The sequence below is a fragment of the Mustela nivalis genome, assembly GCF_964662115.1.
Source record: "Mustela nivalis genome assembly, chromosome: 13".
Classification (NCBI taxonomy): domain Eukaryota; kingdom Metazoa; phylum Chordata; class Mammalia; order Carnivora; family Mustelidae; genus Mustela; species Mustela nivalis.
The window spans coordinates 61,010,721-61,023,767 of NC_139032.1; the positions used below are offsets into that span (position 1 = coordinate 61,010,721).

Genomic DNA, 13,047 nt, shown 5'->3' on the forward strand with positions numbered 1-13,047 from the left:
AGCCAACGTTGCCAACACCTCGATTTTGAAGGTCTAGCTGTCAGGACTGAGAGACAACCATTTCTGCTGTTAAAGCCAGTCAGTTTGTGGTACTTTGTTAAGACAATCCCAGGAACTAATACAGATGCCAAGAAATAAAAGCTCATTCACCCAACTCTAAGCCACCTCATGGCTCATTGACTAGCCGAGCAATCCGTTGCCCTTGAGCCGGGCACCTACTTTTCCAATCAGCTGAGAGGAAGTGTCACATGGTGTGAAGCATGGCTGCTCTTAGGGGTACCTCATGAAGGAGGGCCATGGGGAGACAGCTCTCTCAAGAGGGTATCTCAGGCACTCTTGTGTCCCTGAAGCCAAGGGAAGAGAGAGGGACAGGCTTCAGTGATGAGGCCTAAAATCTCTTTGACCAAAGTGTCTTCCAAAAGAGAAGGACGTGGGGCACCTGGTCCTTCAGTTAAGCATCTGCCTTCGGCTCAGGTCATGATCCTGGACTCCTGGGATCGAGGCCCATTTCAGGCTCCCGGCTCAGCCGGGAGTCTGCTTCTCTCTCTGACCCTCTCGCCTCTCATGCTGTTTCTCTCAAATAAATAATAAAATCTTTAAAAAAGAGAGAAAGAAGGACAAAGACACAAGAAGATCAAGTATGAAGCATCAGCTTTGTAAATCAGCCTTTCTTCACCCATCATCTTGACGTTCACTGTGCTGAGATAAGAAGACGACACGCCTGGAAAATACTCATTTGAACTTGTGACTCAGCCCCTCCTGACCTCAGGGAAACGCAGTCCATATATCCTGATGTTGTTCCACCACCTCCTTCCGGAGTTTTCCCGTGGGGCCAGATGCTGGAAAAGCCATTAGCAGAAGTGACTGGACCCGCTCCCCACGAAAGATTTAAAAGTGCATTTGGTACTCCGAGAGCTTTCACTTCTGAAGCTTGCTGATGGATGGCCTCAGCCCTTGACCCACTAATTTTTACTCTCCAACCTGCCTAGTTTTATTTCCTGGCACAGCCTGTGAGTTCTATATCTTCACGTGGAGCGGTGGTCTAAGGCTTTGGCTGCTGAGAAGGGAGGTGGCCAAATACACTGGCTGGGGTGACACAGACTCTAGCTGTGGAAAACTCAAGTTTTGCCGTGTGTCTTGTGTTTCTTGAGCCGCTCTTTTGTTTTTCTTACCAACTCTTACTCAGAACTCAATTTATAAAGCAGGTAGGAGAGGCGCCTCAGGTAGGCCATGCCGGAAACTTCATCATCACCCCCTTCCTGCTGCTGTCCCCGCCTTGGGTTCCCAGCTCTTGCAGACCCAAAGGATGCAAGAGGAGAAGAGACTTGCCCAAAGGCCCCAGGACACTAGACTGAAACCTGAATGTGCTCATTCTCTACTAATACATTTACCAGGCGCAGGGCTAGGCACTGGGGACACGAAGACAAATAAGACATAAGTCCTTCTCTGAGGGGAGTTACAGTCTGCTGATAGGGCCTGGGGGAGGCGGAGGGGGATGGGAAGGCAAGCCCAGCAGCAGCAGCAGCAGGGGGCGGCAGCCTCATGGTCACGGCTAGCGTTTGTGGAGCTGTGATGACCACACACCAGCCCCAGGCTTTGTACCTGATCTGCTTGAGGTCACTTAACCTTCACAACACACTATGGGGGGAACAAGCACTATTATACTCTCTCACTGTTCGGCATGACTGGCAACTTTCTACTAAACCCCCCCTTTCTTCAAGGAAAATCTGGTATGGAGCCCCAAATAAACACATTGGGCAAAACCAAGGTGAGCCCCCTCACTCCACCTTTCCTACATAACCCCTAGCAGGGGCCCTGAAGGAGCCTGAGGTCTCCCTGCTCACGGTTCAAAAACCACTCATGTGAGGGGCACCTCAGTTTTTGAAGGGCTCCATGAGGCACAGGTTACAAGCAGAATGTCCCAGTCCACTTACGCTCATTTTACAGATGAGCAAATGGAGGCCCAGAGAAAGGGAGGCATTTAGCAAGGGAGTCACCACCACAACCAGCACTCCAACCAGAGCCTTCTGAATCTCAGCTCTGTGTCCATCAGGGGCACCTCTTTTATTAGGAAATGGAAGCCTTTTATTACCAGCTATAAAACATCATCTCTTCTAAGCCACATTTTTTTTAAGTTTTTTTTTTTCAAAGATTTTATTTATTTATTTGACAGACAGAGATCACAGGTAGGCAGAGAGGCAGGCAGAGAGAGAGGAGGAAGCAGGCTCCCTGCTGAGCAGAGAGCCCGATGCGGGGCTCGATCCCAGGACCCTGGGATCATGACCTGAGCCAAAGGCAGAGGCTTTAACCCACTGAGCCACCCAGGCACCCCCTCTAAGCCACATTTTAATGTCAAGCTTACCATGGGCTCTACACACGTGGTTTTCACCTCCCTCCTACCCTGTCCCTCCCCACCTCCAGCTAGTCACTGACCCCAGGAAGAGAATCTTGCTTTAAAGAAGCCCATTCTGGGAGCCAAGTAGGTGAGTGTGGCTTGAAGCTGACAGCTTCCTAGCTGGCCTTAGGGGCCCTCCACTCCTCTCAGCTTATTTAACAGAAGGTCCGGTCGCTCTGTATCATTCCTGGGAAAGAACGGGCCTTTAATACCTCTGAAATAGGATTTTTTTAATTCAACAGTACCTTAGAGTGTGTAAGAGGAATGTTAACTTCCCTTCCCTATGTGTACTAAGCAGGGGAGTTCTTCGGGAATGTTCATGATTACACCCCTCAGGGTGGCATGTCTGGAGGTGGCCTGCCTGTCCCTCCTTCAAGGGCCCCCTAGTCACCACCTACGTCTCTCTCCTCGTGCCTTTGCAACTGCTCTTCCTACTGTCCTGTTTGGCAGCTAGTTCAGAGGTGTCTCTGTGAGTTAGTTCTGGAAGCCTCTGTACCTTTCATTGGTGTCCCTCTTGGCTATAGAAGCTTTCCTGGTTCCACTCAAGAGAAGCCAAATTAGGGTATTCTCTGCGCGCATTCACAGAAGGTTTTGTTTTTTGGTTTTGGTTTTGGTTTTTGGTTTTTGTTTTTCATCTATGCCAGGCATTGTCAGCTGCTTGTGCTTTCTTTGGAAATAAAAAGAAAGGAATCAAGGGGGACCCATTTATGGTCTGAACATCACATTCTTGGGGTCTGGGCAAAGGAAGATGTCAGACCAAGCTGAGCCATTCTTAGAGAAAAGGATGGCACTGGGGTTTTCTGTGTTTGGGAAGCAAGTCCTCTCTTATCAGACCGGCCTGCTGTATTTCTCCTGCAAATATGCTGGCACACGCACAGACGTACATTAATAACACGTCTCTCTACTTTCCGAAATGGAGGCTTTTCCTGTCGGCTTAGGGAACTTTAAGTGCACGGACTGTTTTTAGTTAACAATTATTCCAGCTTTTTGATTGAGGAGTTAATTGTCTTTTCCTAGCCTTCCTTTCTCTTTCTCTCTATGCTGGAAAGGCCCATCAGTCCTGTCACAGAGGAGCCATGGGTGTGTGTGTGCGTGTGCGTGTGTGTGCATGTGCGTGTGTGTGTTTGCGTAGGGATCTAAAAACACAAACTGCTGGTGAAGGCGATACTGATCGAATTCGTTTGCTGGGGCTGCCATAACAAAGTACCACAAAAAGCATGGCCTAAACAACAGACATATATCGCCTCAAAGTTCTGGAGGCTGAAAGTCCAAGATCAAGGTGTCGGCAGGGTTGGTTCCTTCCAAGGGCCATGGGGTCTGCTGCAGGCTTCTCCCTCTGCTTCTGGTGCTTTGCTGACAGTCTGCAGTGTTCCTCAGTCTGTTGAAAGCATCACCCTGGTCTCTTCAGCCTCACAAATGTTCCCGAGTGTGTGTCTGTCCAAATTTCCACATTTTACAAGGCTGCCAGTCCTTGGATGGGGATCTCACTCTGCTGTAGTACAACCTTGTGTAAACTGAACGAATTAGGTCTGCAATGATTCTATTTCCAGGCAATGTCACATTCTTCCTTGCAGTGTGGTGCTGGCTTCCGGAAGTCCTGGGGGCTGGAACTTCCACAGATGAATTTGAGGTGGGGGGCACAATTCAACCCCTAACAGCTGTACATAGGAGTGTATTCCATTCCACAGCATTGAGGGAAGTCCTGAGCTACTGCTCCCTGTATAGCCTGTCAGCTTCAGAAAGGAGGGCTAAGGGGGAACAGGCTCAAACACAAAGATGCCGGCAGCTTCCGCAGCAAGCTGACGTTTTCCAAAAGGAGAAGATGAAGTTCCAGCCCCCAGGACTTCTGGAAGCCAGAATATGTATATTCCCAGAGTTGCCTGATGCAGATAGAACTGCAATTAGGTTCATTTCAGTAAAAGGCACCCTGTTGCATGTGTGGCCCCAGGGTTGGGCCCTGAGGGAAGGGGGATGCGGCAAACTGGCACCCTGGCAGTGGGGAACGCCACAGGCCATGGATGTGAGCTGAGTGGAGAGTGTGGACCCAGCGCGAGGGCCGGAGTGAGCTTTGCTTAGTGACTGGACACAGAGGCTTCACGGAGGAGGTGATGTGTGAGCTGGGCTTGTCCCATGACCAGACACGTTGAGCCAACAGGGAGGACAGAGGGCTTAGGGCAGATCAGGATACATATGGTGGTTCTAGAACTTCCTGGAAGCATGATTCCCATGAGTCACTCAACCTCCCTAAGCTCCATGTCCATAAAATGAGGGTGACAACAAATACCTCCCTCAGAGGTTAAATTAGAAAATCCTTGTGATATGCCTAACCCAGGGCTTGGATGTGGTGGTAAACGTTGGCAATTATCGCTGGCTGCTTTCTGCGAGGCTTGATCGAGATGTTGTAGGGGAAGGACCTGCAGGAAGCAAGTGTTCAACTGGCACCCCTCCACTTATAAAATCAGCTTTGGCAGACCTTCCACCATTCATGTTTTCCCTCAGGGCAGGGGGTGAAGGGTGGAGGGCGTTTGAACAGAAAAACGCCAGAACTACTTAAAGAATAAATAGTTTTCAGGCACTCACAAACCATTTACAGTTCCCCGTTTTCTTGGAATTAATGGCCATGCCAATATCGTCAATTACAATTTAGTGGGTCACATGCCATCAGGACTCTCATCTTGCATGGAGAATTAATCTGACTTAGAGTGTTCCTGACCATTCACAGAGTGTGCCGGGCCACCACGTGCCCACCAAGCATTGATTTGTTCTGAGAGAGAAAATCCAAGAAAGGTCTTTCTAAGATTTTTCTCTTTCCGGTAGGTCATAGATCACAGAAAGCCGGAAGACAAGCACAGATTCTCTTACCATGTCGTACAGACGAGAGCTAGAGAAATACCGGGACCTGGATGAAGATGAAATCCTCGGAGCCCTCACGGAGGAAGAGCTCAGGACCCTGGAAAATGAACTGGATGAGCTGGACCCTGATGTGAGTAGGCACGAAAGGGGACCATGTCATGACAGATGCAGGGACACAATCATTACCACCTGGGGAAGGGACAGGGGCAGACTTCCCATAGCTACTTTTTCCTGTTTCCTTCTGTGGCAATGACCCTGGAATAACACTGCCCTTTGCAGGGCTGTGTGTTTCCTTCTGTAGCAATGACCCTGGAATAACACTGCCTCTTGCAGGGCTGTGTGTGTGTGTGTTGTGTTTGTCAGGGTTGTCTAGAACAACAGAATCAGTAGAATATGTATATTCACAAAGGGAAGAGATGTATTGTAAGGAATTGGCTCACATGATTATGGAGGCTGACAGGTCCCAAGACATGCAGTCAGCAAGCTGGAAATCCAAGAGGGCTGGCCATGTGGGTCCAGCCTGGGTCCAAAGGCCTGGAGAACCAGCAGAGCTGATGGTGTGGTTTCAGTCTGAAGACCAGCAGGCGCAAATCCCAGGCAAAGCCGATGTTTGAGTTGGAGTCTGCAGGGAGGAGGGAAACCAGTTACCCCACTCAAGGCAGTTTTGAGGGTCAGGAGGGTCCAGATTTTTGTTCTATTCAGAACTTCTGATTGGGTACCTCCCCCCATTAGGGAAGGCAGTCTGCTTTATTCAGGTTCAGATGTTAATCTCATCCAGAAACATCCTTACATGCATGCCCAGAAAAATGTTTAACCAAATATCTGGGTACCCCATTGCCCTGTCCAGTTGACACATAGAATTAACCATCACAAGTCTATTCTTTGCCCACTTTGCAGCCATACGCATCCAAAACCTTACTTCTCCCATTATAAAGACAATAACGAGGTTGTAAGAGGAAGGGAGAGTCCAGAAGAGGACGTGAAGTCCTTAAGTGGTCCTGTCCCTGATATCCCATAATACTTAAGGGCTATGGTATGAAATTAACAATGCCTAAGTACTACGGTATAAAATCAGTACCTCTTATGCTACATGATAAGAGAGTAAGAGAGGGGGAAAAAGCAAAGATACTTGCTTCACTCAAACACACACATTCAAAACAAAATGAGGAGGAAACCCTCATGACAATTATAGTCCTTGTTTCTCTAACTGGTCACATAGTTGTTGCCGCTGTAACTACCTTCTCCCACGCCCCGTTCTGTATTCCCTTTGCCTTCAGCAAGCCCCTCATTGGTCATGATCCTTTGCTTGGTTGGATGACTCAAACCTTCATTCCTGAAGGGTCTGGGCCCATGGTAACCTACTTGGATTGGGCTGTTGTCGTTTTCCACTGACTCTAGTCACAGGACATGGCGCTCGTAAGAGGCCCCGTCAGCAGTCTCTGGATGCAGGCAGACACTTCCGTACTTCCGTCATGGGGCAGTGGCCCAACTCCATATCAGGCACCCTAATCAGGAGAGAAGCTCCTTCTGTGCCTATTGACTCAGAGACATAAGGAGCCCCGAGGGCTGGGTGGCAGTCTCAATGTCCAGTCCAATGGAATTAATGTTGTGTCTCCCAGTGGAAGCATTCCTCCCTTTGGGACTAAGACCTCCAGGCCAGAAGAACATAAGGTCACAGGGATAGGAAGCAAACATGTCACTAGGGGTCACAGTGAGGAGGCCATCTTCCATTTCTACCCATGATTCCTGGATCCATGAATTCTCACTAGTGAAGAAATAGCACCAGGTGCTGGACACAGATTCAGAGCAAGTAGAGTCTTCTAGAGAACCAGCCTCGTAAGGTGCTGTTCCCTTCCTGGAACTGCAGCACGTCTGCAAAAGCCACTTCCACCATTCTCTCCAGCTAGCTGCTGCAGGGTCGCAGGGACCCCGAGTTGTAGAAGGAATTAACTGGAGAATGAAGTACTGCAAGTGTCTCTTTCCCTTATGGGACACAATTTTATCATTGCATTTCACGGTTGGCACATCTAAGAAGCGTGTTTAATGCTCAGAATTGGCCTCTGCCATCAGGATCACAGGTTCAAGGGGCAGGAGGCTCCTCAGTCCGGTGTGTGGTTTGACCAACCACAAAGGAGCCATGAGCAGGGCAGAGACAGGGATTCCCAGGTGGCCTGTTAGACAGGGGCCTTCCTCCTCTATCTATACTCAGCTCCCCAGGTCCATGCTCAGTCCGGAGAAAGTACATAATGAATATTACTGAAGGAACTGAATTTTCCATTTTGTATATTTTTAGTTAAAAATGGAGCATTTCACACCTTTCTTTGAAAACCTGTCATCGCTCAGTTGTGATTTAACAGTGATCCGTGAAGAAAAGAACACCACTCCACCATTGCACTAACCTGCAAGTGATCACAGCCAGAGCAGAGGGAGAAATGCAGGACTAGAGGTTAGCTGTCCCAGCGCCAACCCTGGGCCTGTCTCTTACTCTTCATGTGACCTTGGGCCAGTCGCTGTCCTTCCCTAGGCCTCAGTGTCCCCCATCCATGAGATGATGGAGTTGAATAGTCCCTTCAGGGCTCAGCTGCCATGTGCTTTTAACCTGACCTTATCTCCAGGTTCAAATAAAGGTCTTCTTTCTAGAAAACCCAGATACCCAGTCTAAGGGTCCTGGGTCCTAGGCCCTGTAGAATGACAAAGGCCTCTTGCTATTATGACATCCGCCTACCCAGCCTCAAGGAGATGGACCCTCTGATGACGCCACTCCAGGGCTTTGGAAAGCAGTGTTGGTGCGCAAACCCTGGATCTCCTCCTCCCTCCCCTGCACTCCTGCTGCCCTGAAGCCTGGGCTTCGGGAAAAACAAGCGCTATAGGCAAGGAATAACCAGGCTTCCAGCTTTATTGCTGTGAGATAATTCTGTTCTAATTCAATCCCAGACCACTGTCTCGTAGAATTACGCAAACGAGCAGCTTTAAAAAGTGAGAGCCAAAGGGGATGCAGCGACTTTTGCCAGCTCAGTAAACATGGCATAGAGACCTGCCAGGTACCAGGCCCTGTGCGGGCCACCACAGGGGAGCCTGGTGGGGACCCTGCCATCCCTTGTCAGTCCACTCAGGCTGGAGGAGCGCAAGCGTGATAACCAGCGTCCTCCGTGGGCACAGACGGGGAGCTCAGGGAGACGACTGATTTTTCCTGGTGGGAGGCTTCACAGAGCAGACGATTGGGGCCCTGGGCCCTGGGATTTTTCTGAGTCAAGAATAAAAACAAAGAATTCTAGGCCCAATGGAGGCCACGTGCAAAGCTCACATACAAAAGGCAACTGGGGACAGTGGTAATTAGAATCTCAGTGCGGTTTCTGTGGGGGTTAGATGACCTTGGAAGGAGGTTTGGGTTGGTAGGTGGTGGGGGTGGGGGGATGGGGTGGAACTGGAGAGTTTAGATTTTTCTCCGTAGGCCCGAGGAATCTTTGAGGGGCAGTGACTTGGTGGACTTGCTGGTTTCAGGAGCTTTGAGGACAGATGGACCAAAGGAGGTGCCAGTGAGATAGGTGGGAGGTGGAAGGCCTGGCTGGTTGGTGGGAGAGCTCCTTTCTGAAGCTAAGGAAGGGCCCCACCCCTCCCCACAAGCTTTCCACCATATTGCAGACTTGCTGTCCCCAGCGCAATGAAGAGCAAAGCCTTCTGTCTCTGGTCTTCTTGCTCCAGGTGGGGTTGGAGTGAGATGAGGCTGTGTCTGCAAGTCACAGGGATGGTGCCAAAGGTCCAAGCCAAGCATCAGACCTGAAGGGGACAGGGGGAGGTAGAAGAGCCTTCTCAGGACGGGAGTATAGCCCTTACCTAAGGCCTCTCGGACCCCCAGCTGGGAGCTCTGTTTCAGCTCTAACCTGGCAAAGGGCTCCCCCAGTAAATCAAGGTCTCTGGCCTCGGTAGCAAATCCCCCCTCACACAGCCAGCACCCCTACCCTCCTCCCAGAAGATCAGCAGGAGGGTGGGTGCCCTGGAGGGACAGAGAACCTAGGGCCCAGAAAGCTAACTTGCCCCCGTCATAGGACCAGGGTGTGGAGGCTCGGATTCCAGACAGGCTCCAAGGGCTCTCTCAGCTTCCACTCCAAAAGGAGGAAAATAAATGTGCTTTCAGATTTGGAGAAGGGCTGAGCAATCGAGACCCGTGATTCTCATACCATTGTGGTTTCAGAATGGACATTTTCAAAGACCCCTTTCTCTCTAAGTCCAAGAACAAGGAAAGAGAAGTCAGAGAGAAGATAGGAGATAACAGAGACCAGTGGAGTTTTTTTTTTGTTCCTGCCACACAATTGGTCCTTTCATGGAGATGTCTCCGTTACCTGATTTGCAAGTCAGTGTGTGAGTTTCAAAAAGATCTAGTGGGCTCCCTACTTTCCGAGAGCACAAACATTCCAGCTCTGTTTCACCTGCCCTTGGCCCGTGTTCTGAGGCCAGCACAGGGAGAGGCCAAAGGTATGCAGACCAGGAGAGGTCTGGTGCCAGCCATCCGGGAGGAGCACGGGGATCAGGAGAGCCCATGCCCCCAACTTTCAGAGCAGGAACTGACCAAGAGAGGAGAAGGAGATTGCTCTAGGTCACAGGTCCCAGCAGAACAAGATCAGGCCCCTGGTCCTTTGCCGTGTCTGGGACACTCTATACAGCTTCTACTTTCTTTTCTGTTTAACAGGGGCATACAGGGCACTTCTTATGCCCAGGCACTGTTCTAAGCACCTTGAAAATCTTCACACATTCCACCATCACCATAATCCTGTGATGCAGGCGCTGTTATCAGCCCCATTTTGCAGTTGAAAAAACTGAGAAGTGAAGTAAATTGTCCAGGGCCCCACCCTAGGCAGTGAGGAGCCATGATATGGTTCTGAGAGCCAATCTGAAGCCCCACGGGGGTCTCAGAAAGAGAGTTTGAGCCACAGATGTGCTCTGCTTTTGCAGGGGCGAGTGCTGGATACAAAATCACCCTCCTTTCCTCCTGGAAGCATCCTGAAAGGCACAAGTCCGTGTTCGGTCCTGGCTCCTCTCCCAACTCAGGCATGTGTCTTCCCTCTTTGGAGCTGGGTTTCCCTCTCTGAAAAAGGGGAGCAGTCAGTCTGGATGCCTCTGACACCCCCTCCAGCTTTAACCAGCTACGGTTTGACGAGCAGCACCCGGCAGTCTGATTACCTGAATTCAGCTGACACTTCAGGGGGTTAGGGTTTCAGTGATGCAACTGTTAAGCCCCGGGGTCACGTGACAGAGTAGAGTACTCCAGAGTTGGAAAGCGGCTTTGTTTGCAGCAGAGGATTCCAAGCTTGTGCACTTAAAAAAAAGAGAGAGAGAGAGAGAGAGAGAGAGAAAGAAAGAAAGCAAGGGGGAAAAACAAGTCCCTGAAACTTTCTATCTCTCACTCTGTGGCCTGGAAAAACTCGAGCTTATCATGAGATTGTTGCCCTTGGACTCCCGCGGGAGAGGAATGCTCCCTGTGCTAAAAGTATCCACTGTTGACTGATTCCCCAAGAGGATCTGCCCTTTCTCGTCTCTCTGGAGTTAAGTGGATGCCGCCGTGACACCGAGCCAACTCCTTGGTTCAGTTCGCCTTTGCACCAGGCAGTGCGGGGGGCGGGGGGACAACATAGAGAAACATCGAAGACCCACCGGTCATACTGTGACTTGTGCCGGGTACCGTGTGCTAGTTCTTAGGGGATCAGTAGGTAGTTAATGTTTACTGGTGGTGCCATGGGCATAGTTTGTGTGGATGATCTCATTTAATCTTCCGACAGGTTTGGTCATGGGACCCATTTTAAAGATGGGGAATCTGAGGCTTGGAGAGAGGACGTAACCTACCCAGGCTGTAACAGTCAGTGCTGGGATTCCAGCCTCCAGTCCCGCCCCTCAAGCCTGTGCTGTTAATCACCACCTCCTGGGAGCACCTGTGGGCTGGGGCCTGGGAATGACCAGCAAGTTGTTCTTTCGTGATACAATTTCCTTTGAAGTTGTTAGGTGAGTTTCACCATCCATGCTAATCTTCTAAAAAAGAAAGGAAGGAAGGAAGGAAGGAAGGCAGAAAGAAAGAAAGAAAGGAAGAAACCAAGAATTTCCTTGTAAATACTGCTTGATAACGAAGCTTTGGGGAAAAGGAAGAATTTTTCTAAAGTGTCTCAGTAAAAGGATTAAAATATTAGCAGGAGGGAAGATGGTAGAGATAATCCCGACCTTATAAAGAAATCGGGTTATGTGGGTTGGTTTTGAAGTCAGCGATTGGGAGGCTATGGCCCGTTATAGCCTCAGAAACAACAGTGGGAAGGAGCAGTCTCCCTGCAGGGCCCCAAATAATTATTATAGCTCTTTTTTCTGTGGGGGGCTTCTTACAGGCCAGTACTGTGCTAAGTGTTGTATGGGCATCACCTCTATAAGGATCACTACAAGGATCCTATGAGATAGGTCGTTAAAGGTTGTGGTCCAGACATCCTTAAAAAAAAAACAAAACAAAAAACAAGAAATGGACAATCAGAATCGTGCAGCTGGTAGGTGAGAGGTGAGGCTTAGGCAGACCTGTTTTTCCTCATCCATAATGCATCAGGAGTTCTGAGAACAAGGGGCCATGAACAACAGGAAGAAACAATAGAGGAGAAAACCTGGAACTGTAGACTCCCAGCACTGAAAGGACACCTAAAAACCTTCTAACCCTCCCTCACCCACCCCCTGCATATATGTACACAATGCAGCTAAAGAAACTTTCATTTATGGGGTCCCTCCTGGACACACATCGCTCACTCAATGCTTTTATGCACATCACTGAATCCTCATACCAACCCTATGACATCAGATGTAGTATTGACATTGTAATGAAGAAAAATCAAAACAACAGCAATCCCCTCCCCCCGGAGCCCAGAGAGGGCAATGTTCTTATTCAAGGTCACACAGCAGGTCCGTCCCAGACCCAGGAAGAGAACGCAGGACTTCTGTCACACGACTTTGCTTCGCATCAGACCCCACAAAATCCTAAAATCCTCCCTGCTCCCCAGATGGTACCCTGTGAGCCAGAAGACGCTCTTGGCCAGGCAGGAAGCAGCCAAGTTTGGTCCAGAGAGCTGTGGTCCTCCCTTGCAACACAAACCAGCAGAATTGTAAGCCCAGGACAGAAGTAAACAGTTGAAATGGAAAGAAATAAATCTCTGCTCTAAAAATAGGCACACATCCTTAGAAACACTGCCGGCCATGTACAGAGCCAAGGATGGACCTGGCAGGGTGAGGGTGAGTGAGGCCAGGTGTTAGTGTGTCCCCACCCTAACCTCTGTCTTCTGGCCCATGACCACCTCCCTGCAAGCTCTCCAGCCTCCCCAGGAGCCCTACTTTCTCCTCCGCCCCTCTCCTCCCTGTCTCTTTGCTGGGGGATCTTCTTGGTCTTGGAGCCATTCACCCTATAGTTCAAAAAGTCTCCCATTTTTCAAGGCCCAACCTTGTCCTGTCCCCCTCTAACTCACAGCACTGCACCTGCCCCACGCTGAGGACACTGAGCAATTTCCATTTTGATTTTGATGTTTTCAATGGGAAACATTCAAAACACATGGAGTACAGACAATACTATGTTCCCTTCATCTAGATGTAACAAAAGTAAAAATTTTACTTTTTATTATTCAGATCACCCTTAAAAAGAAAAAAATCACTGTAAATAAGGGGTTTTTTTAAGACTTTATTTATTTGAGAGAGACAGCGGCTGGCGGGGGGGGCGGGGTGAAGGACAGAGGATGAGAGAGAATTTCAAGCAGAATCCATGCAGAGCCTGGAGCCCACGTGGGCCGCAA

General features: G+C 49.6%; 1 protein-coding gene across 2 annotated transcripts in view; it reads left to right on the forward strand.

Annotated features, from left to right (window-relative positions):
* Nucleotides 1-13,047, forward strand: part of TMOD1 (tropomodulin 1) — an 83,812-nt gene that overhangs the window by 15,252 nt on the left and 55,513 nt on the right. For both annotated transcript variants that reach the window (XM_082694956.1, XM_082694957.1), the window contains exon 2: nucleotides 5,213-5,378. In XM_082694956.1, coding sequence (XP_082551082.1) covers nucleotides 5,259-5,378 — 120 coding nt within the window. In that variant the 5' untranslated portion in view covers nucleotides 5,213-5,258. The remainder of the gene's footprint in view (nucleotides 1-5,212; nucleotides 5,379-13,047) is intronic.